The sequence below is a fragment of the Coloeus monedula genome (assembly GCF_965178545.1).
Source record: "Coloeus monedula genome assembly, chromosome: 1".
Taxonomy (NCBI): domain Eukaryota; kingdom Metazoa; phylum Chordata; class Aves; order Passeriformes; family Corvidae; genus Coloeus; species Coloeus monedula.
The window spans coordinates 113008742-113022385 of NC_138781.1; the positions used below are offsets into that span (position 1 = coordinate 113008742).

The 13644-nt window shown below is 36.3% G+C and overlaps 1 protein-coding gene across 3 annotated transcripts in view; it reads right to left on the minus strand.

Moving 5' to 3' along the window:
* Window positions 1–13644, minus strand: part of SS18 (SS18 subunit of BAF chromatin remodeling complex) — a 46412-nt gene that overhangs the window by 30375 nt on the left and 2393 nt on the right. For all 3 annotated transcript variants that reach the window (XM_082297914.1, XM_082297913.1, XM_082297912.1), the window contains exons 2-3: window positions 12314–12390; window positions 10977–11061 (exon numbers count right to left, since the gene is read on the minus strand). In XM_082297914.1, coding sequence (XP_082154040.1) covers window positions 10977–11061; window positions 12314–12390 — 162 coding nt within the window. The remainder of the gene's footprint in view (window positions 1–10976; window positions 11062–12313; window positions 12391–13644) is intronic.

Here is a 13644-nt window from a genome sequence, read left to right on the forward strand (position 1 = left end):
TGAAGGCTTTGTTTTCCGCAAGAAGAAGGAAGGAGATGAAGAAAAATACAAGCAAGTAGGCAACTTCTCTTACTAAACTCCTTTCATTCCTCCATGATGAAGAGAATAAGCAAAGTTCCTTCCACAGCCTATAGCAGAAGTGGCAGAAGGTGGAGAAGCTAAGAGTGAAAGGCAGTTCTACTCTCTGAACACTGTGACTGAAATGCTGCTCCATTTTGCTTGTTCCTCCTCCACTACTGAGCAACCAAGGCAAGGCTGCTCCTTCTGTCCCTTCACCTTCCAAATTCACTATCATCTTAATTTTGCATCTAACAGAGATTATCTAAAACCGATATACAAAGAAATAAACAAAAAAGAAAACAAACAGAATATTTTCATTTTTATTTGGAAAATATGTTTAGGAATACTAGCAAAACCAACACACTTGGTACCTCTACATCAGCAGTCAGAGCTCAGAGCAGTCCCATGCCAGCAAACTGAGAGCAAAGTTGAAAATCATTCAAGCTGAAATGTTTTTAGAATTTAAATGAACTTCTTCAATTCCAAGTATAAAACATTAGTAAGTCCAATGAAGTACTAAAGAAGATTAGATCTTACCTACGTTTTAGCTATCCTATATATGATATTGCACAAACATGGGCATACCCTTATCTGTGGAAAGATGGACCAAAAAAGTTCCAAGGGTTATTTAGACAAAATTCCAACTCTATTTAGTCTGGAAGTTTTCAAAACAACTATCCTTCAAGAAAAACACTGCAGTTATCAAGAAAACAGCATGAGAGAGTACACACATGCAAGGACAGGGAAGAAAAAATATTAACAACTTTAGATACAAAAACCTTCACAAACCACAGGAATTAAGACAATTGAGGGAGCAAGTAAAAACACTCAAAAAGGTACTACCAGAAAATAATTCATCAAGAAGAGCTTCTGGATATGGAAACAGCCCAAAGACCTGTGTGAATCTGTATCAGATTCTTGAAAATAATGCAAGAAAAAGGTCCAAGCGGCTAAAAAAATTCAATCTTCCATTAAAATAAACTACCCTATCAGATGACTAGAAGGTAGATGAACACTGTACCTCTATTTATAAAAAAAATAGTAGGACCAATTCTAGGAATTATGGACCTGTGAGCCTTGTTCTCTGAGCTACAGGTAAAATTATGAAAATAATTAAAATCATAAAATTCCAAGGATGATAAAGCTGAGTTAGTAAAGTGTCAATATAGTTAAGTCAAACCTTTCTAATTAATTCATTTTTTCAAATATTAATTAAATCACCTAGCTGCATAATTAACAAAAACTTCTTAACACGAGATTTTTGACGAAGCCTTTTGGAGCAATACATTGTCCAGCGGCACTGATCAGAAACTACCCAAAGGGAAGTTCATGAAGTTCAACGTGTAAAGGAACATACAGAGGTCCCCTGAAAATCTCTCTTGGTAAATGTCAACATGTGAAGATACTGCAACGTTACTGAAAATGTGGAAGGAAGAATAAGCAGAACGTGCCAAGTGAAATTCAACGTGGATAAATATATGACAATTACACTGAACTGTGAACTACTTTCTTCAGGAAGAGGAACTTTCTATTGCCATTAATCCAGAAAAAAATAACAAACAAAAAAGCACTGACCCCAATCCAGACAGTTTTGTGGAAAAAAATAACCAACAAAGCAAAAAACCCAACAAAACAAACAGAAAACTCAAAACCCCATAAAATCTATTCATAATACTTGTGGTCACTTTCTGATTATCTTCAGTAAAATCCAAAGTGAGGTAGAATATTAAAGAAAAAAATGCCAATGTATTTGAGACGGTAATACACATTCAGTTTGAACAAAGTAATCTGAAAAAGATACTGTAGAAACAGAAGGATTCTAAAGACAGGCAACCAGTGATTAAAAATTGTGAATGTTTACACCTGAAACAGCAAAAAGGACAGGTTTTTTTTGTTGATTTTTTTTCATACAAAGGAATTTAACATAAGAGGATATGACAGAAATACAATCTAATGTATGATACATACAAAAAGTAGATCATCCAATTTATGGTTTAAAGAGAAAGAAAACCTCAGGAGAATAGTCAGTAAATTGAGAAATAACATTAAACATACAGGACACCACATAAATCACATAAACCTGAGATATTCATCAACACAAGACACTGGAACAAAGTTTAAATAAGATTAAGAGATAATTACACATACATATATGCAATAGAAACAGTTATACAGGATATTATATAGGATATTTTAAAAGTGCATTACAAGCCTTTGTGCCAGATCATAAACCAATCACTACCTGATAGTAATTAAAATGAAATGTCTCCTGCAGATATAATTATTCCCCAGTGAAATTACTCCAGAGTATTTTTCTAGTGGATGCAGACAGAACAAAACAAGAAAAAATTGTTTTTAAATGGCAGCTTCCCGATTTCTACTGGAGTTGATCCAGACTTTTACAGATAATCAACTTCTTTAAATTAACTTCAGTTTAAAAACCCTAAAACAATAACAACAAAAAAACCCCCGCACCCAGTCACATACACTAGGTTATTTAATCTTTTTTGTTCTTTACAGAAGTTAAGTAAATTGACCATCCCCAGGAACATGCACTGCATATGGCAAAGACTTTTTAAAATACAAAATGATCACACAGTATTCAAAAGAAACAACCCACCCTTTGTGAAGGGAAAGCTACCCAAAATGAACCCCAGCCATAAAGTCTAGATATGAAGGGTGAAATGACATCCAAACATAGTGAACAGAACCAAAGGAAAGGCTACTTCCCCTCTTTTGCTGGATGTGTGACAAAAAGGAATGAAAATTAAAATCACTGCTGATGTTATTCCAATTATGAATTAGAAAATGTCAAATATTTTACTATCTAAAAAAGTAAATTAAAGACTTAGAAGATGTTATACATAGCTTCACTTGCTAAACACTAATTTTTGGCTCATTTCCCCAAACACACAGATTACACTTATAGCCGCTATGAGCATTTAAAATTTATCAGAGCATGAAAAAAAATAATTATAAGCTATTTAGTGCAACTCTGGAAATCTGAACTGGAAAAAGACTGAAACTGACCCAATAGTTGTAACAAAAAAAAGAGACAAGAAAAAAAAATTAGACTTTAACTGACAACTTTACAGCAAACAAAACCCTATTAAATCCAAAAGTTATTTGAAAGCATGCATTAAAGACAATAGTTACACTGCATTTTTTTTAGAGGATTTTCTTTTAAATAAATTAGATCAAATGCAAAACAGCAACAATAAAATCTGCCAGGGTGGAAATGGACACCTGAAGATGGTAAGATTTTTCTTAACATCAACAGCAGACTCAAGATTTGTTTATGGAGCATCTATTGTTATAAAAACTGAGGTGGAATACCAACTCAGTCACCAAAAAAAAGCAAAAAACAGGAAATACTGTTAAGCACATTGAAACACGATTTTGCTAATCAATACAACTAGTGACAAATATTTACACGACACTATCAAAAATACAATTTTCTTGAAATTCTGCCAGAATAACTATTAAAAGCTACAGGGAATGCAAACATAGCCTTCTTTTCTTTCCAAGAGAAACCCTAACTCAGGATTTAATCAATCAACGTTTTCAATTCTCAAATACCATTTTCTGTAAAGCAAAACACCCCATCCCAGGGGGTACTCTGCCCTGCTCATATCACATTGCTAATACACAGAACCCGTCCCAGTCTCAGAGAGCAGTACTCTGTTGATAGGTGATGATGGCACCTGTGGAATACTTACTGAGGTGTCAGACTGGGAAATACGATTGTAAAGGAATACAGTTTTGAGATTTGAAAAAGCAGGGATGTAATTGGGTTATGACTCTTCTTCTTCAAGGTACAGGATATTCTAGTACTGACTGTCTAAAATGAAAAAATGAAGAGCCTGTATCAATTCCCAGCTAGTGTAATATTTGAGGGTAGGGAAGATTTCTGAAGGAAAAGCATTTACAATCATGTTTAAATAGTGAATTATAAATGTAATTTGTGCTCTCACTGTTGGATTACCAGTTGTAATGCTGAGAGTATGGAATTCTAAATTTAGAATGACAACCAGTTTACACATCTTGATTTACATCAGTATCTTCAAAAATCAGAAATTCTGACTTAATATTTGCACAAATGTTAAGGCAGTGCATAATGTAATACTTAAACACTCTGTTTAAAGATGAAATTGGAATCTTTAATTGCTTCAATTTGCATATGTCACTGCATAAAAATATTTCACTGTCCCAATATTCTTTAACTTTTTAACAAACAAAATTTAACCCTAAAATATCTAGCAATAGCTACTCTGATAATTAAAAAAATAACTCCCAAAAGTTCTTAACTCTTAAAAAAACTAAAAATCATTTAAATCAGAGATTTTTAAAACTGTATGAATTCATATGGCCTTATTATAATTGACCATGAGTAAGTCAACTGTGAATGTTAACTCGGGGATCACTGAATTATAGAAACTAGACAACTTCAGAGATGCTCTCTAACTCCCCCATAAAATGCAGTTTCTATCTGTTCTCAGAATCTTTGTGTTCCACAGCCTTTGCATCTTTTGCTTTTAAGACGGTTTAAAGTTTGGTCTGATATTTGTAAGTTTTGCTTGCCTTTAGTAACCTAAGAGGAAAAAAATCCACCTCTGTTCTAGCCAAAAGACCTTATGGAAACTCAACGAAAGCAGAAAGAACCCTGCAGAACCCTCAGAGCATGGCATTTGGGAAACAGCAAAACCATGGAGGCTGAAGGACTCGGTACCTACGTTACCAGACTGGCTGGTACAGCTCTCAGGAAACTGCCTACAGTTGAAATAGGTATTTATTGTGCAGATACTGCACTACAGAGAGGCAAATCACATCTTCAAGTATGAAAGAATTACACTTTAGAGCATATTCCTCATTCAAGCTGCCAGCTATTTTTACTGATTTCTAAATCAGCCACAGAAATTCACAGGCAATAGAAGTAGTTTTTTGTGTACAGTGCACTAGCTCCCCATGTGGACACACCTGATTAACAATACATGCAAAGTAGCTTACAGAACTTTGAGCAATCCTCTGGTTTAAAGTGGCAGCTAGTGGTCTCTGAATTCACTCCTAACAGCCTAACAACTTAATTCCCATATTTCGTTTATTTTTTTCTTGTGGTAGTGATGCCTTAGGTTTTAACTTTTTTATTTTTCAAATCCTGTACTGCTTAGTACGTAACTCTGAAACTTCAGATAGCCTGTTAGCTAGTGTCCTCTCATGCCTGCTAGAACAAACCAACCCTCTCTGGGTCTGAACTCAAGGACACCTTGCTGTCCAAGGCCCCAGAATATGTAAACTAAAGCCTCTGATGGGGGTAGCAAACTTGAGGTAATTACATTACTACCTGAAATTATAATTGGAGAATTAACCCTGATATGCAAGTGGACCAAACTTATAAAAGTGTAAAAAACCCATGACCCAGGGTCCATCTTGGGTGGAACCCCTTTGGACTTTTGAAGGCCCTTCAAAGAAATACCTGCTTTTACTCTCTTAATCTTGTCTACCTTCTGTTTTCAGAGCCACTTCAAGGCATCAGTAGTTTCTGGGTTAAGAAGCTCCCTCGAGTGACTCTTCAATTCCAACAGCACCCTTTCAGTTGTGCCAACACAGCCACTTTTTTCTCTTCTATAGCATCTTGAGAAATTATTATCATTTTTTAAAAACTATTTAACATTTAATCAGAGCAATTATTCTTCAAAATCCAAGCTCCAGTAATGACTAATAGCTCCCTTGCCTCTTGACAGGAAATATTCAACCTTCCTTTTGCTCTGTTCTCTGTTACTGAGTTTACAAATAGCTGAACTTGAATTGGGCATGGACTTGTGTTCTGAAAGGCTAATGCAGAATTATGCACCATGCTGCACATACCACAAACAGATCTTCTGCTATGCCACCTGTCCTGATTTCTGCTGGGATAGGGTTGATTTTCTTCCCGGTAGCTGGTACAGTGCTGTGCTTTGGATTCAGTAGAATAATGTTGATAACACACTGATGTTTTAGCTGCTGCTAAGCAGCGTTTACTCTAAGTCAAAGATTTTTCGGTTTCCCAGGCTCCGCCAGCAAGGCCTGCAAGAAGCCAGGAGAGAGCATGGCCAGGACAGAGGACCCAAACTGGCGAAAGGGAAAATCCACACCACAGAGCATCAGACTCAGGCTGAGCACTGGTCTGTGGTTTTACTGTCTCGTTTTTAATTATAATCTTACTATAGTATTTTATTTCAATTATTAAACTGTTCTTATCTCAACCTTTTTTTCTGATTCTCCTGCCCAGCCCACTGCAAGGGGAAGGAAGGTGTGTGGGGTGAGCAATGGTACTTAGCTGCCAGCTGGGGTTAAACCACAACACTACCACAGGTGACAAACTTTCCCAGGCATTTGGTACATAACTGGAGAAGAATCTCATTAATTTAGGATTCCTCTCATCATCAGTAACAGAAATTTTATTTCAAAATTTTATTTTAAAGTGTTAAAACTGAGTCATATTTTTATTCTCAGAATGCCATCTTCCTTTTTTTCAGGAAAAAACACATCAAGGTACTTCAATCAACATGTATTTTAGACAGCTTTTATGTTCAAAATAAAGGCTACTAAAAAACCAGAGTGCACAGCTCATTTCTTAAGACTCCAATTTTTTTCTACAAACACATTTAGTACATAAAATCCATAGATTGAACATTACCCCTTTAAAAATTAAGTGTTTAAAATTAAATGAGAGTTTTCCTTGTTTGAGTGAAGCCATGCTTATACTGAAGATTCCTATCTAGCCTGCAGAGCTCCACAACTTAGAACCATTAAACATCATTACTAGCACTTCATGAAAGCTTGTCTTCAAGTTAATTTTTGGAAGCATTTTACTATTTTGTGTATGGGCAGTGGTTGTCTTTGGTTTTGGGGTTATTTTTGTGTTAGTTTGGTTTGTTGTGGTTTGTTTTTTTCCCTATCTCTTGAAGCAGTTTTTTTGGAAATAACCAGCATTGCAGTGCTCATTGATATTAGGTGTTTATAAAAAGCAATCATTATTTTATAGAAAAGTATTTTGTAACTAAAGTGGCATGGACTGCTCCCTAACCTGTGTGACAAGTTCAGGAACAGCACACAATAAGGGATTTCACAAGTCCTACAAAAAGCTTGATTTTTGAGAGAAATAGCTCAAGGAAAATTTTTTTTTTGTAATTATGAAGTTTATTAATAACCTTTCCAATATTATGAAAATTAGAAAAAGTATTTAATGCAATATCCAGATTCTTCTTGAACTTGGACACAGTAACTTTTCTTGTAAGTCATTACACATACAGACTGTAACTCAGTACTGGAAGAAACTGGCACTTTCAACATAAAAGAAAGCTCTATGTTACACAAGTGAGTCATAATCAGAAGCACATTTTCAACACCTTCTTGAAATACACACCAAAATCTCGTGCTCTGCATGCTGACAGAATGCAAGTAAAAAAAACCTGAAAAAAAATCACTTCCTGTATTAAAAACCAAACAAAAATGAAAACACCTCTCCCCCCAAAAAACCAAACAAACCACAAAAACCCCACACAAATGTGCCCAAATAATTCCTGCCGACCTCAATATCTGCCCATTATAAAATGAGAAGTTTCCCACTACATACTAAATAAAGTGATGGTCATGGCTTGTTTCCTTAAAAATATTTGGCAAAATGAAGACATATAAGAGAGGGGAAAATGTCCAAGTAGAAAAGCTAGGAATTTTTTATTCAGTAGTCTGCAATGACTTTTTAAGGCCACTAAAACACTCCAGAAAACAAAAAAAGTAAAAGTCAAGGAGGATAAGATTCTTGTTCTGCAGTTTGAAATTTCATGTGTTTAGAAACATGCACACACAACACCTCACCACCACTTTAATTGCATCTTTGCTCTCTACAGTTCAAGGACATCAATATGTTGCTGTAGCCTCCCTCAAAAGCAGCACCAGTGAAAAATCACAAGAATGCAAGTGTTGTGCTCCCCATGGTGCAAGCCCTTTTTGGGAAGCCAGCTTATCTCACAAGGTGATGGTAAAGACTCTTGACTGTTATCCAAGAAAGAGAATATCTGCCACAACTCAAAAAGAGGCAGCAAAAAGTTGTATCAACTTCATATGTGAACTTAGTCACTGTTCTTATCCAGCAGGGAAGACACTCCATAACAGCCCTGCCCTTAATAATGCTGCTGTTCACACAGCTGAGAAAAGACTGGTTGAGTCAATAACTAGGTCTTTTAATGTGAAAGAAGGTGTCTTACCCCAAAAGTAATAATTTAATAGTCTAGCAGGCATACAAAGACCACAGGAGCTTTGTTATGACACTGGATTTTCAAAGCTTGGCTAGCTCCCTTCACCCAGACCCTGCAGTACTTGCTTCACCTGGTTCACCTTTTCCACCCTTCCAGGTCCCTGTTATATAAACATTTCTCCTCACAGCACCAAAAGGTCACTACACTTTCTGCTCTCTGCGGCAATACCAGAGTTTCAGAAACAAAGTCAGGCATTTCATTAGAACAGTGAATTCTGAAAGACAAGGAAAGAGGCACAGCAGCCAACTACATGCATTTTTCCTAACAATATAAAGCATTAAGTCTAAGGAATATTGCTAGAGGACACAATGAAGTTCTCATAAGGTTAGAGGAATTTTGCTCATATTAAAAATTTCAATGAACCTGGTCATTTATGGCTTTTATCAATGTGAATGATATCTGAACAGAAGCATTCTTTTTCCAACCTCACTTTAACACGTAACTATTACTTTTTATGAAACACTTTAAAAGTTGTGAAATTTCTTGAGTTTATTTATCTGATTAAGATAGTAACAAGATAAGATTTAAATGAAAAACAAAATATAGTTTACTAGGGGGAACAATCTTCCAGAAATGAATAGATGAGACACGACTCAACTTCTGAATCTATCCAGGCTCAAGGTCTCCTAACTTCTGTGGGAAGAAACTACAATAGTAGTATAATAAAATTCATGTATTTTAGTATTAGTAATAGTACATGTCTACACACACACACTATCTTGCTCCATATTTAACTGTTACCATCCACACCTTGAATTTAGTAAGACTGATCAACTGCTGATACACAAGCATGGTGATGAGAATCATACTACTTTCCAAACCAACATGAGCCTCATCAGTTCCTACGTGGAAAGCCAGTGGAAGAAAAAACTCTGAAGTACTTTATCTTGCATTGAAAAAAGAAAGGTAATATGATAACTCACATGTTCCCAAATTCTATTAGCTAAAATCTACTAGGAAGACAGAAAGAATTTAAAGAATACTTTTCTATAAACTCCAACAAAAATCATCTTGTCTGATTATGCTACATTTCAGGACAATCTTCAAAAATTTTACTTAGTATGTCAGAGCATCTACATTTAGGCAAGACTGAAGATCTAAATTTCTTTTAGTATTTTTGAAAGAAAACCCAAGAAGCTACCTTTATTCCCTTCCTCACCTGTCCAAAAAAGACTCTCTCTACCCCCTCAAACACACACTATGTTATTTTTCGCAGTACCATGGCATATTCCTGACACTGAAAATCAGAAACACACTTCAGTCCAGATCTGCAAAAGCCTTTCCCATTCCTATCTTCATTTTCTTTTAAGAAGAGAATGCTATCACACTCAACTTTAACAACAGGGCTGTCCACCAGGGACTAGGATAAGGTCAAATTCATTTCCAGTTGTCATCAGAACCAGGATATGAATTAAGCCTCCAGAAACGTATTAGTTGAGGAACACATACAGCCCTCTTAAAGGTTTCTCTCCCTCCCCCTCAGCTACAAGCATGGATTTATAAAAAGAGAAACCTCTACAGGCACAACAGGTTGGACATAATGAAGCACTGTTTCTATAGTCCTCTAGGTACCAACTTGAAAGGATGCTTCGCTAGTACCAATGATTGGAGAACACTTCTCCAGAGACCAAAGAAAAAGTAATTCAATTTCAGTTGGTGAAAACTAGTATCTAGGAATGGCTGTTTTATAGACATTCTTTTTAGCTTCATATTACAGAAATGAATCAAGACTATATTAATTCAAGAAAAGTCTTATTACCAAAGAACAAAGAACTTACTTGTGTTACTCACAATGAGCTCCCCAAGCTTTCTGATTAGCACAAAAAGCAAACAGATAGCAAGCCATTTTAATGCTGCTGTTTCTTTTCTTACTGCTCCATAAACAATGGAAAAGGGGAAAAATTTGAGGCATCGTATGAAATAGAGTTCAGAAATACAGACTCAGAAAAAATTCAGACTTAGAAAAGACAGCAAGTAATATCCAAGACATGTAAAGTGATGTAGTGTTTCAAGTTAAGCCTGGGAGCCCTTCTATCTTTCATATTATCATAATGCACCTTAAAAAAAAGGTTGTTTTCCAATACAGAAGAAAGGCAAAGAATTTGAGACTCACCTAGAAGTGAGAAAAGCAGAAAAAAATTTACCCAGCCTCATTCCACTGAGGCAAGAGAATGGATGATATTCCAGTGAAAAATAAAAAGATAGTAAAAAAATCCCACTTCCCCATCCTTCCCTAATCTAAGAGGAAAAAGAGCACTGCTGTAGGAGTTGACTACGAGCCATACCACTACAGTTCTCAGCTGAGGGGGAAAAAAAACCAAGGAAAAAAAATTCTATCTTTGAGGCAGGCCAAATAACTCTGCATTGCATATCTTATTCACACTAACAGTCTTCAGTTAAGTAAGTCAGATTTTAAGCAAGACCTAAGCAGTGAGATTACTCCAAATATAGCATGAAGGGATAGCATCATGTATGCACTGTACAGTAAATCAGAGGCCAAGTGTTTGGTCATTATCTCAAACATTTGGTTGGTTGGTTTTTGGTTTGGTTTTGCCGTTTTCTTCCCTTCAGGAATCCAGATGAAATGTATTCCCTACTTTTACACTGTTTTGTACTTACTGCTGGTAGTAGAGACTGCATGTTCTGGTTGGAGTCAGCTATAGTGGCTAGGTAAACCAAGTTTGTATGCAGCATCTGCTGGTATCTATCAAAATAAAGCAAAACAAATCTTAATTCACTAATACAGTAACATCAGAATTTACTCTAATTCCACATATGTACAGAAAGCTACCTATGCTAAACAAGACTTAAGATACTTACAAGAGTACCATTACTACGAATCTTAAGCCTCTCCCTCACACTTACCTATTATCCAATCTTTCCCAATGTCTCCATCAAATCTATGCCTATCTCTACTACTGTCTTGCTATAAAAATAATCTAAAGCTGGGTGACACTAGTTTCACCTGTTTCACTTCCTGCCTTAAACTAAATCACCAGAAGACATATAGGGAGTGTGCTTGTGTCTGGTGTAATTTCCATCACAAACACTAGAGAAAGAGAGCTTTTTATTATGTCCTCATATTCAAGATATCATAGATTTATGTCAATTGTGACCACATTTTATCAGGACGCCAAGCTTTCAAAGTTTGCTAAGGAATAATTTTTCTGCTAGAGAACCACAGTCCCGATTCTTAATATCTAGCCCACAGTCACAAAAATAACCTTGAAAGCTGGAGCAGATTACAAGTACATAACTACAGGATTGTGAACAAAAGTAGTCCCTTAAACCAAAAGCATCTATTATTTATGATCCCACTCCTATTCCCAGACTACCAGTTCTTTTGGCAAGGGACTAAGATGTCCTATCTGTCCATATTTTTCTGATTACATGGGTGCCATGATCACCTGATGCCAGAAAAGAGTAATAGGAAAATAACACTCTTTAACAATTCACTCCTTCTATAGTTCTCTCAGATCACTCTCCGAAGGCCCCACTAGAAGCAAGTCCATATCGGATATTTTGGCAAGTCAAACTTTTAAAACAAGCCAGTTTGTTCTTGGGCAAGTGAAAAGCAGGTAGTTTTCAAACATGCCATGAGGAAGCAGAAAGGCCCACTTTCCTACATGATTTTGAGAATAGCTCAAACAAAACTACCTCTCTCCAACAATGTAATTACAATAGAAAGGGAAAAGATCTGTTACACTGTCCTAGTTTGTATGAGCACCATCATCGTGACATCGACTTGCAGTAGGCAAGCTGCAACATTTCAGTGACAGAAGTGATACTCATACAGCAAATAAACCCCCCCCGCACACATAAACTTTAAGTATAGTATGTGTAGCAATACTTTTCTTCACAGCACAGGTGTCCTGAAACGTAAGCTAAACAAATTAAGAATGGTCATCTAGATGGAAATTCACCCAGTACACAGTAGATATGGATTAAGGTCTTACTGAGAGCATTCAGAAGTCTTTCCTTTGTTCTGATAGTCCATTATACACTGAATGAGATGGTTGTTTTCATCCAACATCTGAAACAATAAAGAAGAAGTTTGGAGTAAATTTCACGTTCTTTTTGGAAAGAAACTGAAGGTAAGTTTGAGTCTTGAGTCTTGCTCCTTGTCTTAGTTTTTAAAAGCAACAAAAAAAAGTTGTTATCCAGAAAATTCTGCTTCACCAATTATTTATAGAACACTGTTTTGCTCCCATATTCCCCCCGTCTGATGAGTTTCAGGGGTTTTGGCTGAAGGGTTTCATAGCACTACTATCAGCAGCTACATTTGTGAAGCATCCTGGTCAAATAACAATGCTGATTCTGCACCAAATTCTTTAGAAAAGTTTTAGAAGTTTTCTGCATTCCTTCATTTGATTGCTAACAATAAATTCACTTAAAAGTCTATGCCCCAAGTTTCCCTTCTCCTTCTAAAGCCTGCAACTGCTTATAAATTTAATTTAAAAAGGCACTGAAATTGTTATTGATGAAAACTGAGCTGACCAGATTTGTTCAAAGCAACGTGCTGGAAAGCTAGGTCATATTTACATGGAGAATGTCTAACTAGCTGCATTTTAGAAATATTTGGTATAATGGTGTTACAGTTTAGGAATGGTATTCCCCAGTTTAGTGTTCCCACTGAAACACTCCAAACCATGCACCCTTCTCCCCTCTAGTGGGGTGGAGGGGAGAAATGTAGATACAAAAGGTTAAGATCACCAGTCGAGATAGGAAAAAATTACTGGAAACAGCAGTGAGATAAGAAGCAAACGGGAATAGCAAAAATACTAATAATGGAGGGTACAAGAGAGGCAAATGATTCCCATACAGGTGCTCACCACATGGAACCCCTGACAATATCTGAAAACAACACACTACGTGACCCCTTCCCCCATCCCCCATCAAATGAAGTGAGGTCCTACAGAATAATCTCCAGGTCCATACTGTGATCCCTCCGGGCTACTGCAAGAATTAATCCTGTGGTGGCCAGAAACAGGACAAATGGGCACAATAAATCTATTATACTTCAGAATTGTCCATGAAAATGAACACCTGTTAATTAATTTTCTGACCAAAAAAGAGTAGTGCTAAAAATCATGGGAAATGGCTGATTTCACAACTTTCTACAAGAAGTTCATGAAGTCAAGAGTGTTTCAAGCTCTGTAAACAGGAAAAAAAAGCACAGCCTGGTCTCCTACAGTGCATGTGCCCACACTCATCTTTCTAGCTCATGCTCTGCACTCTGATCAAGCAAGATTCAGCAGAATCATGGCTAATCTGAGCCACCAGCCAA